The sequence below is a fragment of the Mus pahari genome, chromosome 1 (assembly GCF_900095145.1).
Source record: "Mus pahari chromosome 1, PAHARI_EIJ_v1.1, whole genome shotgun sequence".
NCBI lineage: Eukaryota > Metazoa > Chordata > Mammalia > Rodentia > Muridae > Mus > Mus pahari.
The window spans coordinates 53,980,498-54,002,763 of NC_034590.1; the positions used below are offsets into that span (position 1 = coordinate 53,980,498).

General features: G+C 43.7%; 1 protein-coding gene across 4 annotated transcripts in view; it reads left to right on the forward strand.

The window, feature by feature from the left end:
• Positions 1 to 22,266, forward strand: part of Adamtsl3 (ADAMTS like 3) — a 276,839-nt gene that overhangs the window by 140,816 nt on the left and 113,757 nt on the right. For all 4 annotated transcript variants that reach the window (XM_021210057.1, XM_029532349.1, XM_029532345.1 and 1 more), the window contains 2 exons: positions 11,598 to 11,672; positions 16,967 to 17,124. In XM_021210057.1, coding sequence (XP_021065716.1) covers positions 11,598 to 11,672; positions 16,967 to 17,124 — 233 coding nt within the window. The remainder of the gene's footprint in view (positions 1 to 11,597; positions 11,673 to 16,966; positions 17,125 to 22,266) is intronic.

Sequence of the window (22,266 nt, forward strand, 5' to 3'; positions counted from 1 at the left end):
CTCCAACCAACGAAACAGACCGCACAGACACACACACACACACACACACACACACACATCTGACCAAAAGAGCATTTAACAGAAACCAGCTCCAACCAACGAAGCAGACCGAACAGACACACACACACACACACACACACACATCTGACCAAAAGAGCATTTAACAGAAACCAGCTCCAACCAACGAAACAGACCGCACAGACACACAAAACATACAAATACACACACGCACGCACACACACACACACACACACAGGAAAGTGGAGTTGTTCTTGACATTAGGGTTCCTGGAATATGTTTTCCTTGTGTTATCATGAAATACATATTACAAAAACAAAATATTAAAAATATAAATGTTGGCAAACTTTTACTTGGACTTACAAGTGAAAATAAGAATTATATAGATTACAATTCCTGGGTGTGTCTGCAGTTGATGCTTATTGAATCCTTAATATTGTGAGAACAACATTTTCCTATACACCTTTTTATTTGAAATAAGGTCTCACGTAGCTAAGAATGACTGACACTCCTGACCCTGTTGCCTCTACCTCCATAATGCTGAGATTGTATGTGATAGTAGTATGTGTACACCATCACACCGAGGTCTATTTCCTAGGTATCTTGTGACTTAGCAAAGCCATGGTCCACAACAGGAAACTAGAGATTGAAATAATAATAAGAAGAAGGAACAGCTGGGTCCGAGTAATGTGTGTGTGTATGTGTGTGTAAGCCAGTGGCTTCAAACTCAATCATTTGGGGTGGTGACTGTAAATCTAATAGTGTTGCCATGGAGAATATATGTGGTGAACCCCTTGAGGTACAAAGTAAGCCGGGCTTTCAGAAGGAGAGCTAAGTGTGGAGGTTTTTCGGTTCAAACCTTGGAAGTATGACTTAGGAGCTCCATGACCCTGGGCAAGTCACTGAAGCATGAACAAGTACAGTGTTCCTCTCTTCAGAGATGGCTTTCCACTAGTACAAAATGGCAGCTTGTCTCAAGTTACTTAGCATCATGCTCAGCCTCCTCCCAACCTCTAGTGCCACCATGTTTGATTTACAGTCACCACACAGAATGATTGAGTTTGTAGCCACTCGCTTACACACACACACACACACACACACACACACACATACACACACACACACACACACACACACACACNACACACACACACACACACACACACACACACACACGTTCTTTGATGAGCCTTTTGCAAACATTGCTCACTAAGCACTGAAGGCAGCTTCTCAGAGCAAATGTTCTTAGTATCATTTCGCAGGCGGGCTTGAGGTAGAGAAGGTCAGCAACTTCCCCGGGCCACAGGCTACTTTTAGGCCAAACTGCTGCTGCTCCAGTCCGTGTTGCCAGGCTCAGAGTCTGGGATCTTAAACCTCCATTTGATATTGTTCCTCTCTATTGTAGAGTAAAAATGATAGTTATTCCACCTAAAGAGTGAGAAGAAAGGCCCTGGAAGATGGCGCTGCCATTGGCAGGATCAAGGATATCACAGGACAAATTTTCAATGAGAAGGTTTGGGAAGAAGTCCAAAACAATCAGTGTCCCGCAGGAACCATTGGCCGCCATCACCACCTCCAAATCTGAGTGTTCCCAGATGTGGGCCTCTTGCCATCAATGCAATGGTGTGGAACACAGAAGAAGCCTCTGGTCGGTGGGGTGGGACACACTGCAGCCACTGGATTCTGCCACGATGGAATGTGTGGGATTTGAGGGTACCTTAAATAAGCATGCACCTTCATCTGTGCACCCACAGTGGGAGGTTCCCAGAGGCCTCTCTGAGCCTGCTCTTAATCTAGTCCTTACCCTACCTGATCCTCAACTCTAGACTAGCTCCAGACCCAGGGAGAGTTCACCAGAAGGCCTAGAAGTTGCCCACTCTAATAGGAAGGACAAATAAACCAGGGGGAACAAGACTTACACCAGAGTGAACAGCATTTGGAGCAAAAACAAATACTTTCTATCAGTGGTGTAAAATTTGTGAATCAAGAGCCACCACATCTGCCTGTCTTGTCTAACCAGCAGTCTACCAAACCTTAGTATTATGGTTTGAATCTCAGCTCCCACCACCACCTAGGACACACCTGGCTTAGTCACCAGCCTCTGGCTCTAGCTACTGGGAGATAGTGGCCTCTTTAGGAGGCGGGGCCTAGTGGGAGTGAGGTCCTCAGTCTTGCTTTTTTCTTTTTTCGTCCTTTCTTGAGACAGGATCTCACTGTGTAGTCTAAGCTGGTCTCAAACTGGTGTCAACCACCCTGCCTTAGCTTCTCCAGTGCTGAGATTACAGGCATATACCACCATGCCTCATACTGGGTCCTGCTTTTGAAAGTAGTATTGGGGCCCTGGGATCTCCTCTGTCTTCCTTCTTCCCCGCTGCCAGGAGTTGAGAAGTTTTATTCCACTGTGTATCCAACACCCTGACATACCTCCCCACAGATCCAAAAGCAACATGAGCTGGAACCTCCAAATCCATGAACCAGAACACAGCTTTTCTGACTACAGGTATTCCCTACCGAGACAGAAAGCTAGCATATGCAGGCTTATGTGAAGAATTGCACTTTATGGATGGCATAAGCATAAAAACCCAGTTGGGAAGCTAGGCCTGATGACATGGTCCAATAAACCGTGGTATTTCGGAGGCTAAGGCAGGAGGATTGCAAGTTCTAAGCTAGTCCTGAATACAGCATGAGTTCAAAGTCAGCCCTCATATCTTAGTGAGAACTAAGAAAGGAACTAGGGCTATAGCTCAGTGGTAGGCAAGAATGCTTTCCCCAAATGCTGAAGACCCTCGGTTCAATTTACAGTACTGAAAAAAGATATAAGTAAATAAAATAAGCAAAAAGGGATAATGTTCTAGGTTCCAAAAAGTATTGAAAAAAATCCCAATAAAAACAGAAAGCAGCAGAAGAGGCCGCACCCTACAGCTGCGCCCTCTCCTCCCCCTCCTGCTGCAGAGGCACAAGGCTGCCTTGCTTTCCAAAGCTAATTAATCCCTCCATCTGGGCTCTGGACTCCAGCCCCTCTGCTTCCTCAGAGACCTCACCCCGCCCATCAGCCCCTCTCCTTTATCTTCCCTCCCTTTCCCATCAGGGCTTTGTGTGATCAGGTCTCTCCCATCTTTAAAGTCTAATTTTTAATATGTGTGTGTATATATATATTCATGTCTAAAGGTACATATGTGCATATCAAAATATATGAGCACATAATTTGAGGTTTAAAATAGACGAAACGTGTTTTCATCATTTATTTCTTTTACAACTACATCAAGAGAATTCTTTTAAACACACCGGTCTCTATTCCTGCCCAAATCCTTGCCGACCTCTGCTGCCAAGTGTTTGGGAGATTGTTTACATAGGCTGTCTCTACTTTTTCATCATCCGTCATCCCATGGCTGAGAACCTCTGCTACAGCCTGCTCCTCAGCATGCAAAGGCTTTTCTGAAACCCATCAACAGTCTCCTTACAGCCCCACCCGAAGGCACCTTAAAGCTGTCCTCCAGGTGCTCCAGGAATACCTCAGACAAGTCAGTGAAGACACACTGCTGAAAAGCATTTGTGATTGTGTCAGGCCTCCCCTTCTGCCCTGTATGACCTTGAGTTTGTCCTTGCTATAGGTCCTGTGGGTCATGGTAAAGCATCCTCAACAGCACTTGGACTGCCAGATAAACAGGCACTCTGGTTCTGTCCCGCACAGATGGGGCAGGATCCCTGGGGGTGAGCGGGAATCAGCTGCAGCAGGTTTCCTAGTGATCCATACCTTGGATGGAATCGTGTGTGTGTGTGTGTGTGTGTGTGTGTGTGTGTGTGTGTGTGTGCATGTGTGGTATGGGAAGGTACATGGGGTCATCCAGTTTTCCCAGAACCATTTCTTAAAGATGCTTTTACCAATGTATATTTTTGTTAAACAAACAAACAAACAGTAAAACCCAGGCGGCTGTGGCAGTGTGGGTTTAATTTTGATTTTCCTGTTCCCTTAATCCATGTGTCTGTGTGCTTGAATGTATCAGAGACTGAGACAAAGAGGTCACTGAAACAAAGGATTCTGGTGCAGAAGAAGCACGTGCATTGCAGAGTGTAAATTACCTTCCCCAGTATCTGAAGCCATTAAGTTCCACAGACGAGCTTCCTTATGCATGACCCCAGTTCCAAGCCTCTCCTGTTGCCTTTGCAACCCACTCTAAGAGTAATACAGTGGGAGATCTGGGCTCTGCTTTCCTCTGCCAAAGATACACTGTCAGGGACTCTGGCCTTTGTGGTTTCACATGAAACTGTGGCAGTGGGGAACACACACACACACACACACACACACACACACACGCACACACACACACACACTCACATACTTCTCAAGGATACTACAGCCTACATTTGTTCACTTTCCCTCTCAGGTCTCTCCCTCCCTCCCCACTGTGATTGCGTTGAGGGCCTGCAGAAAGAATGAAAACAGGCAACTTCAGGAAATAGGAGCTTGCGGGGGAGGGGGGGGACCCTCCAGAATGCACCAGAGACCTGGGAGGTGAGAGACTCTCGGGACTCAAAGGGAAGGACCTTAGATGAAATGCTGGACAGTAGGGAGAGGGAACTTATAGGGCCCACCTCCAGTAGAAAGACAGGGCAACAAAAGAGGGATGGGGTTGCCATTCCACAGTCACATCTCTGACCCATAATTGTTCCTGTCTGAAAAAATTATAGGGATGGAAATGGAGAGGAGCCTGAGGAAAAGAACTTCCAGTGACAGGCCCATAGTGGGATCCAGCTCAAGGGGAGGTCCCAAGGACTGACACTATTAATGAGGCTATGGAGAGCTCACAAAAAGGGACCTATCATGCATGACCTCAGGAAGACCCACCAAGCAGCTGAAAGAGTCAGATGCAGATATTTGCACCCAATCAATGGACAGAAGCAGCTGACCCCTGTTGCTGAATTAGGGAAAGGTGAAAAGAAGCTGAGAAGGAGGGCAATCCTGTAGGAAGACCAGCAGTCTCAATTAATCTGGACCCCAGAGATCTCTCAAACACTGGACCACCAAACAGGCAGCATACACCAACTGATATGAGGCCCCTAACACACATACAGTAGAGGACTGCTGGGTCTGTGTTCATTCAGAGATGATGCACCTAACCTTCAAGAGACTGGAGGCCCCAGGGAGTTTGAGGTTAGGTAGGGTTGGGGGTGGGGGTATCCACGTGAAGACAGGGGAGTGGGGAGGAGGTGTGGGATGTGGAGCAGTCAGAGGGTGGATGGGGGGCGGGGAACGAAATATAGAATGTAAAAAATAAATTAATTTAAAAAAAATTTAAAAAGAAATGAAAAAATCTTTTTATTACATATGATTTGCTATATGCTTGTTATATAAAGTCCAAATTATCCTGACAAAGAAAACCAAAATGACCAACAGGCAATCTGATCAATCACAGTCTAAGCAACTAAACAGTTATCACATTGGCGGGTCCTTCTTGGCAGAGGTGAGGTGATTGAGTATGTACTATATATATTAATAATTTACATTATAAAGTTGGCATGCTTTCATCCACAAATCCTAACCAGGTCTGTTCTTTAACAGTATAAATACTGTTGATAGTTGCCTATATCCCAGGGGTTGCTATGTATGTGTGTTGAACATTTGCATGATATATTGTGAGCCTTCCATATAACAAGTGTTCCCAAGAAGGGTACACACAGTCAGGTGACAGAACAGTTTTTCTTGGGCTGGGGAGATGGCTCAGGATGTAAGTGCTTGCCCTGCCTGCAATCAAAAAGACCAGATCTTGGATCCCCAAACCTCTTGTCGGTATCGAGTTGGTATGGTCACTCATCTATAATTTCGTCATCACAGGGCCAGAAAGGGGATCCCCAGAGCAAACGTTAGTTATAGCAAGCTTTGGGCTGAATTGAGAGACCCTGCCTCAAAGAAGAGTCACCTAGGAAGATTCCAGATACCAACCTTGACTCTCTATGTGCACATGCACACATGGGTGTGTCCCTATACATGCAGAGATGAGTATACACATACTACACACACACACAAACGAATAGGAGGAAATGATCATATCTTGCTTTTATTTGCCAAGTTTTAATGTGTCGATTCTCTTAATTTTTCAGTACAAGTAGACTTTTCTAACGTGGTTAGTTCCTATAGATCTTGTACCTGGGTTCAATATTTATGCTGTGTTTGCACTGATGCCTCATTTATCTACTTATTATCCATTTATTTATTGTTATTTATTATCCATTTAGCTGTACCTGCAGAAACTAAACTACACACATCACATTTTGACTCATGAATCAGTCTTTTCCTTCACTGTATTTTATTTTTAAAATCTCTTATTCTTTTTATGTAGAAAACATTTTCTATGGTATTGAAGAGTTCAATTGAGTTGTCTTACAAAATGTTCAATGTTCTAGATATGTCTGATTATTTTCTCTATTGTAATATACTTTGAAATTTTGTGTACATGTATACATATGTGTGCTTGCATGTGAGTGTGTACATGTATGCGTGTATTTGTGTATGTATGTGTTAGTGTGTGTATATGAGTGTATGTGTATGTGCACATGTGTGAATGTATGTGTGAGTGTATGTGTCTGTGTTTGGTGTGTGTGTGAGTGTGTGCATGTATGTATGTATGGGTATATGTGTGTTTGAATGTATATGCCTGTGGGGTGTGTGTGTGTGTGTGTGTGTGTGTGTGTTGGGATATATTTCCAACAGGCAACCAGGTAGCTGGCAGTTTTGTTCTCACCAACACACTCTGCTTCAGCGTAAAGAGACAGAGCTCAAGGTCTTTGTCGGTCTTTTTCTGTAAACACACAGCCATGCATACATATGACCACCGACTCCCAGGAGCGCTCTGCAAGTGGTTTCCCAGCTCTTCCTTGGAAGGTTGCTGAAGACCTCAGATAGCCTTGACATTAAACAAAGACTTCTGATTGGTTTTGGTCAAACTCCCACAAGGAGGCTCTTTGCCCTGGGCAAGCTCAGGGTCAGATTCAGGAAGCTTAGTGAGTGGGCTCTTCCAGGAAACAACCACACAAGCCAAGTAATGCCCACTGGGGATTGGACTTTTGGGCGCTCCAAGCCCATTTCCACTCCTGCAGAGTCTGGCAAGTTGGTGGCCTCCACTAGGGTTATGAGGTTTTTTTTTTAAGGTTACCATTGGGGTAGAAAACAGGAAGATAGAAATAAACAAGTTGATATCCCATAGTCTCTCCTTTTCTTACTCCATGTTCTCTTAGAGCAGTTACTGCCCAGACTTTTGGAAGCCCTGGGTTAATTTCCAGGGCTTTGGAAATGCTGGTGGCTACAATTTTAACTCATTATCTCATTGGCTTTCAGAAATCCTTACTCGTTGTTTGTTTGCTTAGTTTATTGACGTTTTATTTCTTCAAATTAGTTGTCAAACAAGGCCAGGAGTTTCCTTCAGTCTCTTTGGAACCTTTTTTGTTTTGTTTTGATTTTTGATTTTCGAGACAGGACCTCACTATATTGGCCTGCCTGTCCTGGACCTTGCTCTGTAGACCAGGCTGGCATTGAGCTCACAGAGATCCCCCTGCCTCTTCATCCCTAGTGCTGAGATTAAAAGGTGTGCATTACACTGTCTGGCTTCTTTGCAACCTTTTAAGGAGTAAGCACGCGCTCTGTTCTTCTTTCCTCTTGACAGTTGCTTACTGAAGAAACTCGTCACTTACTGTCTAGTTTCTGTTCTTCACATTGCTTTTCAACCCTGGTTCCACATAGCCTGTTCTCCCTTCGGTTTGTATCCTATTTGGGTGAAACAGGTGACTCCACCTGAAGACTTCCCTATGCTCAGGTCTGCCTTAGAGCTCACGTCTGTAGTTCCTACTGGATCATGCCAGGAAGGTCACTGTGTGCATCCTCTGTCTTGTGACTGGTAGTTACTGAAGCTCTGTCATATGATCGCATCCCATTTACTCTCACTTAGGAGCCCACACACTTCCTGTGAGAAAGGTACCCACTTCCAATCAGGCATCTGGTTCCCCTGCCGTGTGGTTTGTATGGAAAGGCCCAACACATGTGTTGCCATTCTCTCTGTTTACCAATGTTAGAACAGTAAACTGCTTCCCAGCACCCTCTACCTGTGGGAACTGAATTTTTTCCAGCATTATTTGGACTTTCTGCTTTCAGTGTATTTTCTATGACTAACTTTACTGTAATTGTCATTCTTACTAATGTTCAGATTGACACGTTATTGTCTACCTGGGAACCCTTCGTGTTAACTCCCAATGCCTTTCAACCCAAATCCACAGCTTGTCTATAAGAGCCTCCTTGAGTTCTCTGAAAGACATTGCTGTGTTGTGATGCTATAGCATTTATTTTCTGATTCAAACTGTAATTGGCCTTCTAAAAACCCTCTTTTTTTGGTAGTGGGTAGTGGTGTCTGCAGGCACAGCTTGATGGCCAGCAGGCTCACTGTTACTGTGTTAGCTTATGTTAAGTTTGTGTGTGCTTATACCAATGCATAATGTCTGGCATTAACATAACATGTACTATATTTGCATTATACATATCACATAGCATTAAAATACATAAATACATTTAAATATATAATTACATAACAGAATTCTAAAGCATTTTGTGTACTGTCAGAATCTCTTGGACATCATTTTTTCTTTTATAACTGCAATATTTTAAGTTTTTCCTCAGAATATATTTGCATATGTTATTATTTTCAAATTTCACGGTCAAGAACCTACAGGAAAAATTATGGTGATGATGATGTTTGCTTTTTTGGCATGGGAACAATTTTAGTGGCTCATCATTGAGTCTGCCCATGGCCTCTAATGCTCTTTATCAAATTAAGGATGATTCTTTTATTCCTGGTGTTAAACTGGAATAAGCATTGTATGCTGAATTTTAGAAAATGTTTTTTATCTATAGGTATGATTAAAGTCAAGCCTTTGATCCTCTGGTTTCCCAATCAATGCATAAATTTCCCAGTCCTGAATCAACCACTCACTTGAGGACATCCTTTCTTTGTATTCTTTTGAGCGAGTTCAGAACCAATTTGTTTTCTATTATTCAGTATTTTTATCTATAACCTTTATCAAATGGGCGCATATGCATCTGTTTTCCAGGCCGCCACCTTTTCGACAGGGTTTCAGAGTTATGTTGATCCTGAATGTGTCCCTGAAAGCCAGCAGTCTTTCTGTCATCTGGAACAGAACTGTTTGCTTAAGGGTTTTCGAAAACTCTCACAGCAAAAATCTCTGGCACTCACTTCTTTTACTACTAACAATTATTTCAGTTTTAGTCTTCCCAATTTAAATTTCAAATTTAACTAAAAGCATATATCATATTGTATATTAATTTAAAAGCACATTTTATTACAGAAAATTCAGAATGTATGAATCACATTCTCTACTCCTTAGTTTTCAGTCTCTCTTAAGATGACCATCACCAGTGGCTCAGAGGGTGTTCCCCTTCACATCTGAAGGACAGTGGAACTGAAGTGCCTTGCTACTACTCACTAGTGAGCAGCCATACAATCTGCTGCCTCACACTCTTATGGGTACACTCGTTGTCTTCCCATTCATACATAATCTAGTGTAGCATATGCATGTAATAGAGTGTTGTATATATTGATGTAACTTACACACAATATTGAAAAGCAAATTTCTAATATAAGATTATAAGATTATATCATATGTAATATATATATATATATATATATATATATACATATACATATGGCTACATGCACATGTGTGCATATGCATGTAGAGACTAGAGATAACTTCAAGTGCCATATGTCTCTTTTAAGGCAGTCTCACATTGGTCTAGAGCTCACCAATTAAGTTATGCCACCTAACCACTGAATCCCAGGCAGCCTCCTGTTCTTGCCTCCCCAGCTCTGGGATTATGAGCATCTACCATACCTGGTATTTTTTCCCCAGGGAATCACTAGGCTTTTTTATTTTGTTTATTATTATTATTATTATTATTATTATTATTATTATTATTATTATTATTATTATTATTTTCTTTATTTACATTTCATATGCTATCCCGAAAGTTCCCTATACCCCCCACCCCTGTTCCCCTACCCGCCCACTCCCACTACTTGGCCCTGGCCTTCCCCTGTGCTGGGTCATATAAAGTTTACAAGACCAAGGGGCCTCTCTTCCCAATGATGGCCGATTAGGCCATCTTCTGCTACATATGCAGCTATAGACACGAGCTCAGGGGGTACTGGTTAGTTCATATTGTTGTTCCACCTACAGGGTTGCAGCCCCCTTCAGCTCCTTGGGTACTTTCTCTAGCTCCTCCATTGGGGGCCCTGTGTTCCATCCAATAGCTGACTGTGAGCATTCACTTCTGTGTTTGCCAGGCACTGGCATAGTCTCACAAGAGCCCGCTATATCAGGGTCCCTTCAGCAGAATCTTGCTGGCATGTGCATTAGTATCTGGGTTTGGTGGCTGATGATGGGATGGATTCCCGGATGGGGTAGTCTCTGGATAGTCCATCCTTTCATCTTAGCTCTAAGTTTTGTCTCTGTACCTATATCCTTTCATGGGTATTTTGTTCCTTATTCTAAGGAGGAATGAAGTATCCACACAATGGTCATCCTTCTTGGTTTTCTTGTGTTTTGCAAGATGTATCTTGGGTATTCTAAGTTTCTGGGCTAATATCCGCTTATCAGTGAGTACATATCTAGTGACTTCTTTTGTGATTGGGTTAGCTCACTAAGGATGATATCCTCCAGATACATCCATTTGCCCAAGAATTTCATAAATTCATTGTTTTTAATAGCTGAGTAGTACTCCATTGTGTAAATGTACCACATTTTCTGTATCCAATCCTCTACTGAGGGACATCTGGGTTCTTTCCAGCTTCTGGCTATTATAAATAAGGCTGCTATGAACATAGTGAAGCATGTCTCCTTATTACCACTTGGAACATCTTCTGGGTATATGCCCAGGAGAGGTATTGCTGGGTCCTCCGCATACCTGGTGTTTTAAAGGGAGTGCTGAGGATTGAACCTAGGTCCTCACCCTTGCAAGACAATCATTTTACTATGATTGAACCATCCCTCAAAACCACCACTGCTTTAGTCATTTTTAAGTGTATGGTTCAGGGAAACCATCATCATCATCTATCTCTAGAATTTCCTATAACTTTTTAAAACACAAGTTCTCTATCCACTTGTCAAAACTCTTTATTTCCCTGTTCTCCCAACCCCGAGTGATAATGGTCCTACTTTGTGTTTGTGTGAACTTGGCTCTGTGCCCTTTTACAGTGGATTTCACCGTTTCTCCCTGGTCGGTCCATGAGAGCTTGTGTCAGAATGCCTTACCTGCAGGTACACCATAGGTGCCGTTATGTGGATGCCACTTGCTGGCTACTGTGACAATGCTGCTGAGAATGTGGGTATGCACACACCCATGTGACTCCCTGCTCCCCGGTCTCACCAGCATCCACCCAGAAGCAGAACCACGCCCATCTGGTTGTTTCTGAGGAACTGCTGAGGTTTTAACCCACATGCTCGTACACCCACGTGCTCGCACGCCTCGGTCTTCAGCACTCCAGCGTTCATGACGTTTGTCTTGTGTTCTTTTCTAGAGGAAGAAAATGTGATTGCTGTTCCCTTGGGCAGTCGAAGTGTGAGGATTACGGTGAAAGGACCTGCCCCGATCTGTAAGTGGAATTTCACCTTAGCATGTTACAAAATTCCCTGAAAGCAATGTCAGACAAACAAATGAAAATCCACTTTCCTAGTTCATGGTAGGGATTTCTGTCCACTATACTCAAAGATTCCTGGAATATACAGTATGCTGTAGGAACTGAAGTACACTTGAATTGAAATGGAATTTTATCACTTCATCCCTCCCTCTCTTTTATACATCCAGCCCCTCCCAGATGTTCTCTCTCATCCCGACTCTTTTTCTTTGTGTGTGTGTGTGTGTGTGTGTGTGTGTGTGTCCCCGTGTGAGCACAAGCATGCATGAATTATGAATTCATGAATTATGAACTATGAATTGTTCTGCTCTCATAGGTTAGGGTGAAAAGGTTGCCAATTTGAGCTTAATGTCCTCATTAAAGAGAAAATCAAATTGTATGTAAAATATCTGTACAAGGATTAAAGGATCTTAAGAAGTTTGGGACTAGACGAAAAAAAAAAAAACAAATTAAATATAGACCTACCAATGACCTTTGACCTGGAAGGACAAGCTTTGCTGCCGATATATTATGGCTTCCAGCCCAGGTGTCAGTGAGAGCTAGTGAAGGCCTTGTGGGCTACAGAGAGTATCTATGGAAGGGCAAGGGGGTTGTTTCTTTGCCAGTGTCAGATGACATTACCTAGGAGTTGTTGCTCAGGGTCTACAGAAGCTGGAGGTGTCATGGTTGTCTTGCTCTGTGCCAAGGTACCCTTGTAGCCTCAGGCAAACTTCCTTAGTTGTATACAGAAGACACTAGGCCTCAGTCAGACCGGGCTGTGAGTTTGAAGAAGCTTACAGGATTTAGAGGCTTATTTTTATTGTTTTACATTCTGTGCAGGTGTAGGTGGTGTGTGCATGAGTGCAGGTTCCAATGGGGGCCAGCAGCATCCAAGCCCCTGGAGCAGGACTGGCAGGCAGTTGTGAGCTGCCCAACAGGGCTTCTGGGAATGGAACTCAGGTCCTTAGCAAGAGCAGTATGCTCTCTTAACCACTGAGCCCTCTCTCTACCCTGATTGGTTGAATTTGGTTAGCTGTATACATCCAGAACAATAGACACTACCAAGAAGCCACACAGAGTTAAGGTGGCTGAGTCAAATACTATGCAGTTGAGTTCTTTCTAGGCCACCACCATAGATTTCTTTTTTAAAACCATAAGAATTTCTCAGGGCCAGAAGTGTCTCCTTAATCACTCTGCACCTTACTCTTCGAGACAAGGTCCCTCACTAACCCTGCAGATCATCAGATGGCTGCCTGGTTGGCCAGCGCCCCACACATCTGCCTCTCTGCCTCATCGGTGCTGGGGTTGCAGGCACTTGCTGCTGAATCTGTTTTGTTTTGTTTTTTAATTTTTTATGGGGTCCAACATAGATCCTTATGCTTGTGTGGCAGGAGTTTACTGCCTGAGCCATTACACCATACTTAACTCTAGAGGGGGAGAAATTCTCTACCCCTTATGATTTGCATTAGTGACCCAACACTTTCTTTGAAATGCAGTATCAAAATATTTTAGAGACCTGTTTTCTAAATGGTTTGAAAATCTTTAGCACTCTGTGGGGTCAGATTTTCCTCCTTATAAATTCAAATCTAACAGCTAGAAACTAGCAAAAATAATCCTCAATAAATTCCACGGCTCATCTCAGTAGTAAAATTGTGAGATATCATTTGAACTAAAGATCATAAAAGCAGCAGGCATGGTGGTGCATGCCTGTAATCCCTAAGCACTTAGGAGATGGAGTCAGGAGGACTGGGTGTTCAAGCCAGCCTTGCCTTCACTGCAGGTTCCAGGTCAGACGGGCTATGTGAGACTCTGTCTCAAAAAAATCTCTCCACTTAATATATAGTTACATCAATAAACAACAAATAGGGAAAGTGCTAAATATCTATCGAAGCATTATTCCTGCTAGCCTTTAAATGAAAATAGCAGAGATATCTATCAATAGTTGAACTAGTAATAAAATAATCAGGACATGTGGGATACTATTCACTGATAAAAAGGGAAGGCATTCTGATGCATGCTACATTGTGGATGATCCTTGAAAATATTGACCCAGTGAAAGATGCCAGCTACAAAAAGGCCTGGAACAATTGGTTTAGTGTGTTGCCCTAAAGACACTGAAGGCGGTTCCCCAAGTTCAGTTTTGGAAAGGCCGCAGTGTTGTTTTGAGAGAAGGTCTTGCTCTGTGCTCCAGGTGGGCCTGGAACTCATCATGTACCCGAGGCTGGCTTTGAACTTGTGCTAAACTTCCTGCCTCCGTGTCCTGAGGCCTGGGTTTGCCAGTGTCCAGCTTTAAGGGACTTTTTAAGTTATAAAAACAGAATGCGCAAGCAGTAAACAGAATAAGAACAGGCCAGCGCCCGGGGAGCCTCACTTTCACAAGAGCGTGTGCTGGTGGATGAAGCCTGGCTTTGTGTTGGAGACTGGCGCTCTTCTGGTGTTCACAGTTCAGAAGTTCCCCCACTTCTCCAAGTGACAGATCTATTGCCTGGAGTTTTCCTCTTCTGAACAGCCCCACCGGCGGCTCTGGAAGCCTTTCCGAAAACCACCCTTCTCCACTGGCTGCCTTGCAAAGGGTTTAGTTTACATGTCTGAATTTTACAGTACAGAAGGGGTTTTGTTTTCTTGTTTTATGTAACCATTTTTTTATATAAAAAGCTTTATTTCTGAAACCAAGCTTATTTTTCACTATTAAATCACCCTTTAAAGGACCATATTAACTGTAACCTTCCGAGTGGCTGCAGGATTGAAAACTGAGAATGCTTGGTGCCATTAGTTTCAAGTCCCTTTGTTGTGGGATGGAATTTAATTATAGAATGTCCATCTCACAATCTGCCTAGAGCTCTTTAGATCCTGAATTTCTAACATGTTCTAATCCTAGCCTCATTACTGTAGGGAACACACAGCCCTAGATTTTCCAGTCATGTGTTCCTCCCCAAATGGAAGCAATAAGAAAGTCCCTGCAAAAGCAATATAATTGTTTTTGTAATTATAGCAAATGTAATTATAGCAAAACTATGGCTTTAACTGTGTTTGGCTCAGCTGGTGAGGTGACTCAGCAGCTGAAGGCACTTGATGCCAGGCTGAGCTACCTGAGCTCAATCCCCTGGAATTATGTGATAGGGCAAAAGAGCCACCACACTAATGTGGGGGTGCACGTGCGCACACACACACACACACACACACACACACACACACACACACACACACAAATAAGTAAATGTAATTTTAAAAAACTAGTAAAAGCCTGGAAAGATGGCTCAGTGTTCAAGAGTGCTGACTGCTTTTGCAGGGGAAGTTTGGTTCCCATCACCCACATGGTGGCTCACATCTGCATGTAAGACCAGCTCCAGGGCATACATATATCTACTGCCCTCTTCTTGCCACTGTGGGACCTGTACTCATGTAGTGAACACACACACACACACACACACACACACACACACACACATTTTTAAAAAAATCTTTAAAATTCAAAGTATTAGTAAACTCTAATAACCATAAAATTATTAATAACCATAAAGTTCTAATAGCCATAACCCAAAAGGGCATTGGCTGGAACCTCCCTCCACCAACTGCAAAGATACAATTTTCTCCCGTGTTCTGTCTTCTGAGTACGACTAGAACTATGGCACTATACATAATAACCAAAGGAAAGAGATGCTGAGCAAGTACCCACGGTCGACCGACATGCATTTGCTGGGGGCAACACATTTAGTGTAAGGGCTAGCTGTAAGTCCTCATGCACAGCCACCTAAGAATGTTCTCCTAATCTCCACAGTCAAAACCAGTGGTTCTCAACCTTCCTAATGCTGTGACCCTTCGATACAGTCTCCCATGTTGTGGTGACCCCCAACCATAACATTTTTCGTTGCTGTTTTATAACTGTAATTGTATTATGAAGTTTTTTTTATACTGTTATGAATCATAATATAAATATCTGAGGTTTTTTTGGTGGTTTTAGGTGAACCCTGTGAAAAGGTCATTTTATCCCCAAAGGGGTCACAACACACAGGCTGAGAAACACTGGTCTAAACAAATCTCTCATTTACCTGGTTTTGCCTATTTCCAATGGAGCAACAGTGTAAGTCCTTTAGTCAGTGACAGCTAGAGCATTCACTATCTTTAAAGCCACCTTTTTTTCTTAAGTACAGATTAAAATATTTAATGTTGCCCTTTCAGGGGCTGGAGAGATAGGTCCTCAGGGACTCTTTCAGAAGACCTGGGTTCAGTTCAGCACCCTCGCTGCATCTCTCACTCGCCCGTAACTCCAGTTCCAAGGGAGCTGATGTTCTCTGGCTTTCATGGACTCTTGCATGCAAGTGTATAATTATAAACAAGTTACAAAGATATAGGTATAGAAGAAGGCATCAGGTCATAATGGCACTTTCCACCATGAGAGGCTGCTGGTCCTACTTGCTCACCTCTCTCTCCTCACTTAGAAGGCAGGAGGGGGGAAACTACTTGGGCAGTGGACAATAGAACACAGATGCATATTCACTTCCTTAATAGTGGTGGGATGATCACAGACTCCTGGGGTCTCCCACCTTGCCACCTGGTTTAGCTGCCACAGAGGACTCTATGGGAACTCAGAACTAAAGCATTCACTTCTGTAGCTCTTCCAGGCACCCAAATCAAACCAACAGAAATAAACCCTACCCTGTGATGTAGTACCAGACGACCTCTCTAGAGTCCCACACACTCCTTGCCGAGGTCCTGGGAAATGTGGAAAGTTGTTCTTCAGCATTGTGGCAAAGCAAGAGTTGCTTTAATACAGAACACATCTTAGCATCAATTCCTGGTTAGCTCTGGTGCCGTAGATTCACAGCCCATGGACAAGATGAGAGAAGACTGCATGGGGCATCTCTGTGCTTATTACTGTGAATTTATACCTATTTAAAAAGAAATAATATTTTAAATCAAAATTGAGATTCTTTCTTCTGAATGGGTAATAAAAAAATCTTAGCTTCACTCAGTGATATTAGTGTGATATTAGGTACGTCATGAAAAAGCATAAACTAAGAAAATATTCCTCTTTATTCTGTATTGGAAATGGTTCTGAGAACTCGAGTAGATTTGGACCAAAAAGCCCTTGCTAGCACTGCAAAGCCTCACATGTCTGTTCTGCCAAAATCAATCAGTGTCCATCACGTGAGGAGACAGTGCTATATTTGTTGTATTTGTGCCTACTGATGCTGCACTTAGCCACCGTATCGTTTAAAATCAAATGTCTTTAGGGTAGTTCCCATATTTACATCTTATTTTCAAATTTTCAGTTATTGAGTCAAAAACATTTCAAGGAAGCAGAGGAGAACACAGCTTCAGCAGTTCTGGGGTTTTCGTTGTAGAAAACACGACGATTGAGTTTCAGAAGGGTGCTGACAGACAAACCTTCAAGATTGCGGGACCCCTGATGGCTGATTTCATCTTCAAGGTAGATGGACCGTCTTCGGAGCATCCTGTTTAAGCAAAGCAAGGGAAGCACAGTGGGTATATCCAGGTTTCCATCTGAACAGGCCATTCCCAAGAACTGTTCCCCTCTCTCAAGTAGAGACTCTAAGAATTAAGAATCAATTTTCATTCTTCCAGGGGGAGATAAATTCATATTCATCACTCCCGTGTGCCATGCTCAGTTTAAGTCCATATGGAGGTTGGTGGAGATGGGAACTAGCTAAGTATGCCATCCTGGGGAAGAAAAGGAGAGGACAGAGGGTTATTCTTTGACTTGCTTTGACAGGAGCTGTCCCTCCCGTCCTCAGCCCGGCCAGTGTGTTGTACCGCAGTGGCCGATTCAAACTCAGGGTCACAGGTGATGACAAGCCCTGCACTAGCATCCACTCAAATTCTGCCTGAGCCCTGAGCCCGCTTCTCTCTCTAGGTAGAGTTGAGCCATCTTTCCTTGTACAAAGGAACGAAGTGTAGATATAGAAGAAAATGAACAAGGAATGAAAAAAAAATGATCATTTAGTGAGAGTCTTCTCTCCATTTCCAGAAAACTCATTCAAAATTTAGTAGAAGAATGAAAATCGCCTTGACAGTCAATTATACCTATATGAAGGAAAATGATGCTCATTACTTTTCTGGTTGCTATAACAACAAGATCCTGGGCACAGAGGAATATAAGGGAGGGGAGAAGGAAGGCTTCGCTTTGGCTCACAGATGAAGGGTCTAGCCTATTGTGGTGGCCAAGTCATAGTGGTGGGCGCATGTTGTAGCTGGCCATCTCTGCAGTCAGGAAGTAGAAAGAGAGTCAGGACCTAGAGAGGCTGACATCCAGATGGGTCACCCCAGACTAGAAACCCCTTCACAAACACATCCAGAGGTTTACCTCCTGGACGGTTTTAGAGCTTTTCTATATTAAGCACCACAAAAGACTCCTGGAAACTTAAAAAAAAAAAAACATTTTTGTTTAACATATTAATTTGACAAAGAATGCTCTATTGAGACATTGGTTGTACTTGCTACCAGAGAGACACGGGGGGGGGGGGCACTTTGACTAAATCTGTGAACTCATCTGAATACCTCAGGTCCAACTTCAGCCTGCAGTGTGACCAGCCAAGGCTTTTAACTAGTGTGTGATTGATTGGTTAGTGCTAACTGACAGAATCACTTGGTGGTTGGGCTCTTGGGCTGGCCAATGTGAGATTGCATTGATTATGTTAACTGAGGTGGGAGGACTGACCTACCCACTGTAGGCAGGGGCATTCCTTGCCTGGAGTCCTGGACTGTGTGCATTGTGGAGTGAGCTGAGCAGACATGCACATTCCTTTGCCCATCTGCTTCCTGGCTGCGAATGTGATGCGAGCAAGCTTCGTGAAGCTGCAGCCTCCATGTCTTGCCCACTGTGACAGCTATGACAGACAGGTGGAACTCTGGGAGTGTGAGTCAAAGCAAACCCTTCCTCCCTTAAGTCGCCTTTGCCCGTGTTTTATCACAGCAGCAGGAACAGAAACGAATCTACAGTGATCAGTGCTGGAAGAGACTTTTTAAAATATAAAAATATTACTTGTTGTGGTTTTCTTTTTCTGCTGTAAAAATGGAAGCGATTCGACAAGTAGCTGGCCTGCTCTATACCAAGGAGGTCGACGTCACTCTCTGGTTTGCTGTAGCCTACACCTTCTCCAGTTGCTGCCCTCAGGTTGCATTAAAGGAACAGGCATTTTGCTGCTGTTCATGCTACTCCCATTGTCTGCCATCTGCCTGGCTTCCGTAGGTTTCTCTGAGTCCTGTGTGGGATCCAGAAGAAAACATACTTACCTCTTTGGTCTGTTATTATAATGAGAGTTCTATGTTTCCCTTGTAGTGTTCCTGTGTGATTCTCTCTCACACACTCCTTTAGTCAGAAAAGAGGGCTCTGACTGGGTAAGAGACAGGGATTGCCTGGAGAAGATACCAACAAAGATTAGGATTCCAAGATATTGGTTATAGTATTTGCATGAATAGAACTTGAAGAGATCCTGTTGACTCTCTGTACCAGATCATGCATACTCAGAAACTGTAGATGTCTTGGTGTGTGGCTACACGTGTGTGCTCATGTGTGCTTGGTGGGTACATGTGTGTGCTCACGCTTGTGCCAGCAGAAGTCAATGTCAGTCATTGCTCCTTAGGAACTATCTTCTTTGTGTTTTTAAGACAGTCTCTCATTGCAACCCAGGACTCATTGATTAGGCTAGACTGACTGTTCTGTGAATCCCGAGATTCTCTTGTCTTGTCTCACAGGGCTGGAATCACAAGTATGTGCCAGTACCCCCAGCTTTTGCTTTAAATTCAGTCACTGGATTCCAGACTTGGGTCCATACATGGCAGGCACTCTACCAACTGAGCTGTCTTCCCAGCCCACACACGTGTGTGTGTGTGTGTGTGTGTGTGTGTGTGTGTGTGTGTGTGTGTGCACCTTTGTAATACTGGAGAGTACATCAGAGAGGGAAACCACTGTCACCATTGCAGAAGGGACATGTCTTGGGAAAGTGGCCTTAGGTTCATTTATAATATATGATTCTTAAAATAATTTTAATACTATGTATTCACATATCACTTGCATAAAGATAATAAAGATTATTTCCAACCTTCTTACCCAAATATGCACTCACCTTTTAGTAGATTGTCATGACAACATGCCCCCCCCCCCCCCGCACTCTGATTTAGCAATCCCCTATCTCCTGCCTCTGAATCCTGGCTCTCTCAGACTGAATAAATAAACAGCTCTGGACTTCAGCTTCGGTGTCTGGAAAGCTTTTAGGCTCTGGAGACTGAAGGGGTTGTTTAAAAACATATTTATCAGAGAGGGCGTTACACACAACTAACTGTGTATAAACAGAGTGTCATTTCCATGCCTACAGCCGTGGTCTTCCATGGCTGCACTGTGCTTGGTGGAAGAGAATCTGGCAAAGTTGGAGACACTCAAAATGAAGCAAGAGTGACTCTGGGGTTGCTTTTCTCTGACTCAGGAGCTTGTCCAGATTGTGCGTGTTTCTAGGAAATATTCTTTTCCATCGGTTATTTCTTTTTTCTTCCAGTTCTGGTTCAGAACATCGTAGTGTTGCCCAGCTGTGCTGTCGCTGAAGCGAAGGGCTCTTTGCTTAGACCCATCTTTTCTGGGATCACTACACAATCAAGCAGCAGTCCTTTGCTTAGAGGGAGGGGTAATGTTATGTGGGGTGACTGATGACTGCCCCTCCCCCATGTCCCTACACCTCTGGAGTCTCTCTCCACAGAGGACATCTGGAATAAAGATGGCTTCCACCTAAGACTGAACTCTGCGGCAGCAGGGTCCAGGGGCCACATACTCTAAGCCAGCACAGTTATGGGGATACTGGGCTCTGCCGTCTTCATCATTTATGCCATAGGTTTTATAAAGAGCAGGGCTTTTGGTAAGGGAAATGTTGGAAACTACTGTATTCTTACATTCTTACAGAAAAAAAAATCTGTTTTCTACTCTTTAAGAAACTTTTTTTTCATAGCTAGATTGGTCCAGGAAGTCTTGCCTTTTTTCTTTCTGTGGGATTCTCGCTCTATAATCTTGTTCTCCTGAACAATAGTTTCTCATGGTGGCCCCTGCCCCATCTCTGTTGCAATGGGGTGGTTTACCCTGGAGTAGGAGGATTTTGCTCCTGCAGTATGTGTACCTGGCCACCAGGGGCAGTAGAGATTCTTGACCAAATCCCTGCTGTTTCAGGCAATTGCTGACTGATGAGCCAGGGCAATCGCTCTGAGCCTTCCTAATTCTGCGACCCCTTAATACATGGTGATGCCCCACCATAAAAGCTTTCTCATTCCTACTTCGTAATTATACTTTTACTACTGTTATGAATCGCAATGTAAATAAAATAAAACACAGAAAATGTCTGTGTTTTCTGATGGTCTTAGACAACCCCGTGAAAGGGTCTTTTGACCCTCAATGGGCTCACAACACACAGGTTGAGAACTGCTGAGCTATAAGCCGAGCTCACTCAGAGGGAATTTACCTACCCTTGGCATACTGGCCTCTGTGCGTAAATGTTTAGGACTATCGAGTTGGAGTATATTTCAATGAGATTACCTTTGAAATTTAACTACTTTAATGAAGATACGTGTTTCTGTGGTAGAGACCTCGCTGGGAGACATATGGAGAGAGAAGCACATTTGTCCTCTTTGTGGCCTGATGTTTTCCCTCTACAACCTGTTGTTGAGGCAGAGTCACTTTCATTCAGTTCGGATATTTTATGTACCTGTGGGCGCATGTTTTCTGGTTGCTTTCCCCCTAGTTTTCAACTTGCAATCTGTCTTCAGGTTTCTCTGACCCAGCTCTGATAGTTTGTATGCCCTCTACCCAGAGTCTTGCTGGAGAATTATGCGAGCTCCTCTGCCTGCCTGGATTTCTTTCTGCTAGAGAACATACCATGGTCTCACCACACGGGGGCAGCAGAAGTGAAAGCCACAAATTCCCAAGTGCCTTAGGACACAGCCAGGCGGCAGGGATGAGGGATGAGGGTGGGGGCGTGGCATAGAGTCAGGGGTTCCAGAGGTTGTATTAACAGAGTATGCAGAGGCAGAGACGGAATGTGTGGGAAAGAGAGGGACTCTCATATCATTCTGGAGGCTTAATATGCAAAACCAAGGTGTTAGCGGGATTGGCTCTCTCTGAGGGCTGTGAGGGAGGACCTGCTTTGCGTCCCTCTCTCCTCCTTTATCATAGCTAAAGAATTCCTATTATCTTCCCTTCGATCATGTCCACCTCTGTAGCCAACCCTGTTTCCATAAGAACACAAGCATATTGGGCCAGGGTCCAGCCAATTGCTCTCATCTCAGCAACATGGCATTTGCACAGACCCTGTGTCCAAGTCACACCATATTCTGATGTTCTGCAGGCTAGGGCTTTAGTGTGGTTTCTCTTTCTGTGTTTGTTTCTATTTTATTTTATTTTATTTTTTGTTGTTTTTCAAGACAGGGTTTCTCTGATGTAACTCTGACTGTCCTAGAACTTGCTCTGTAGATGAGATTGGCCTCAAACTCATAGAGATCAATCTGCCCCTGCCCCTGCCCCTGCCCCTGCCCCTGCCCCTCTGCCCCTGCCCCTGCCCCTCTGCCCCTGCCCCTG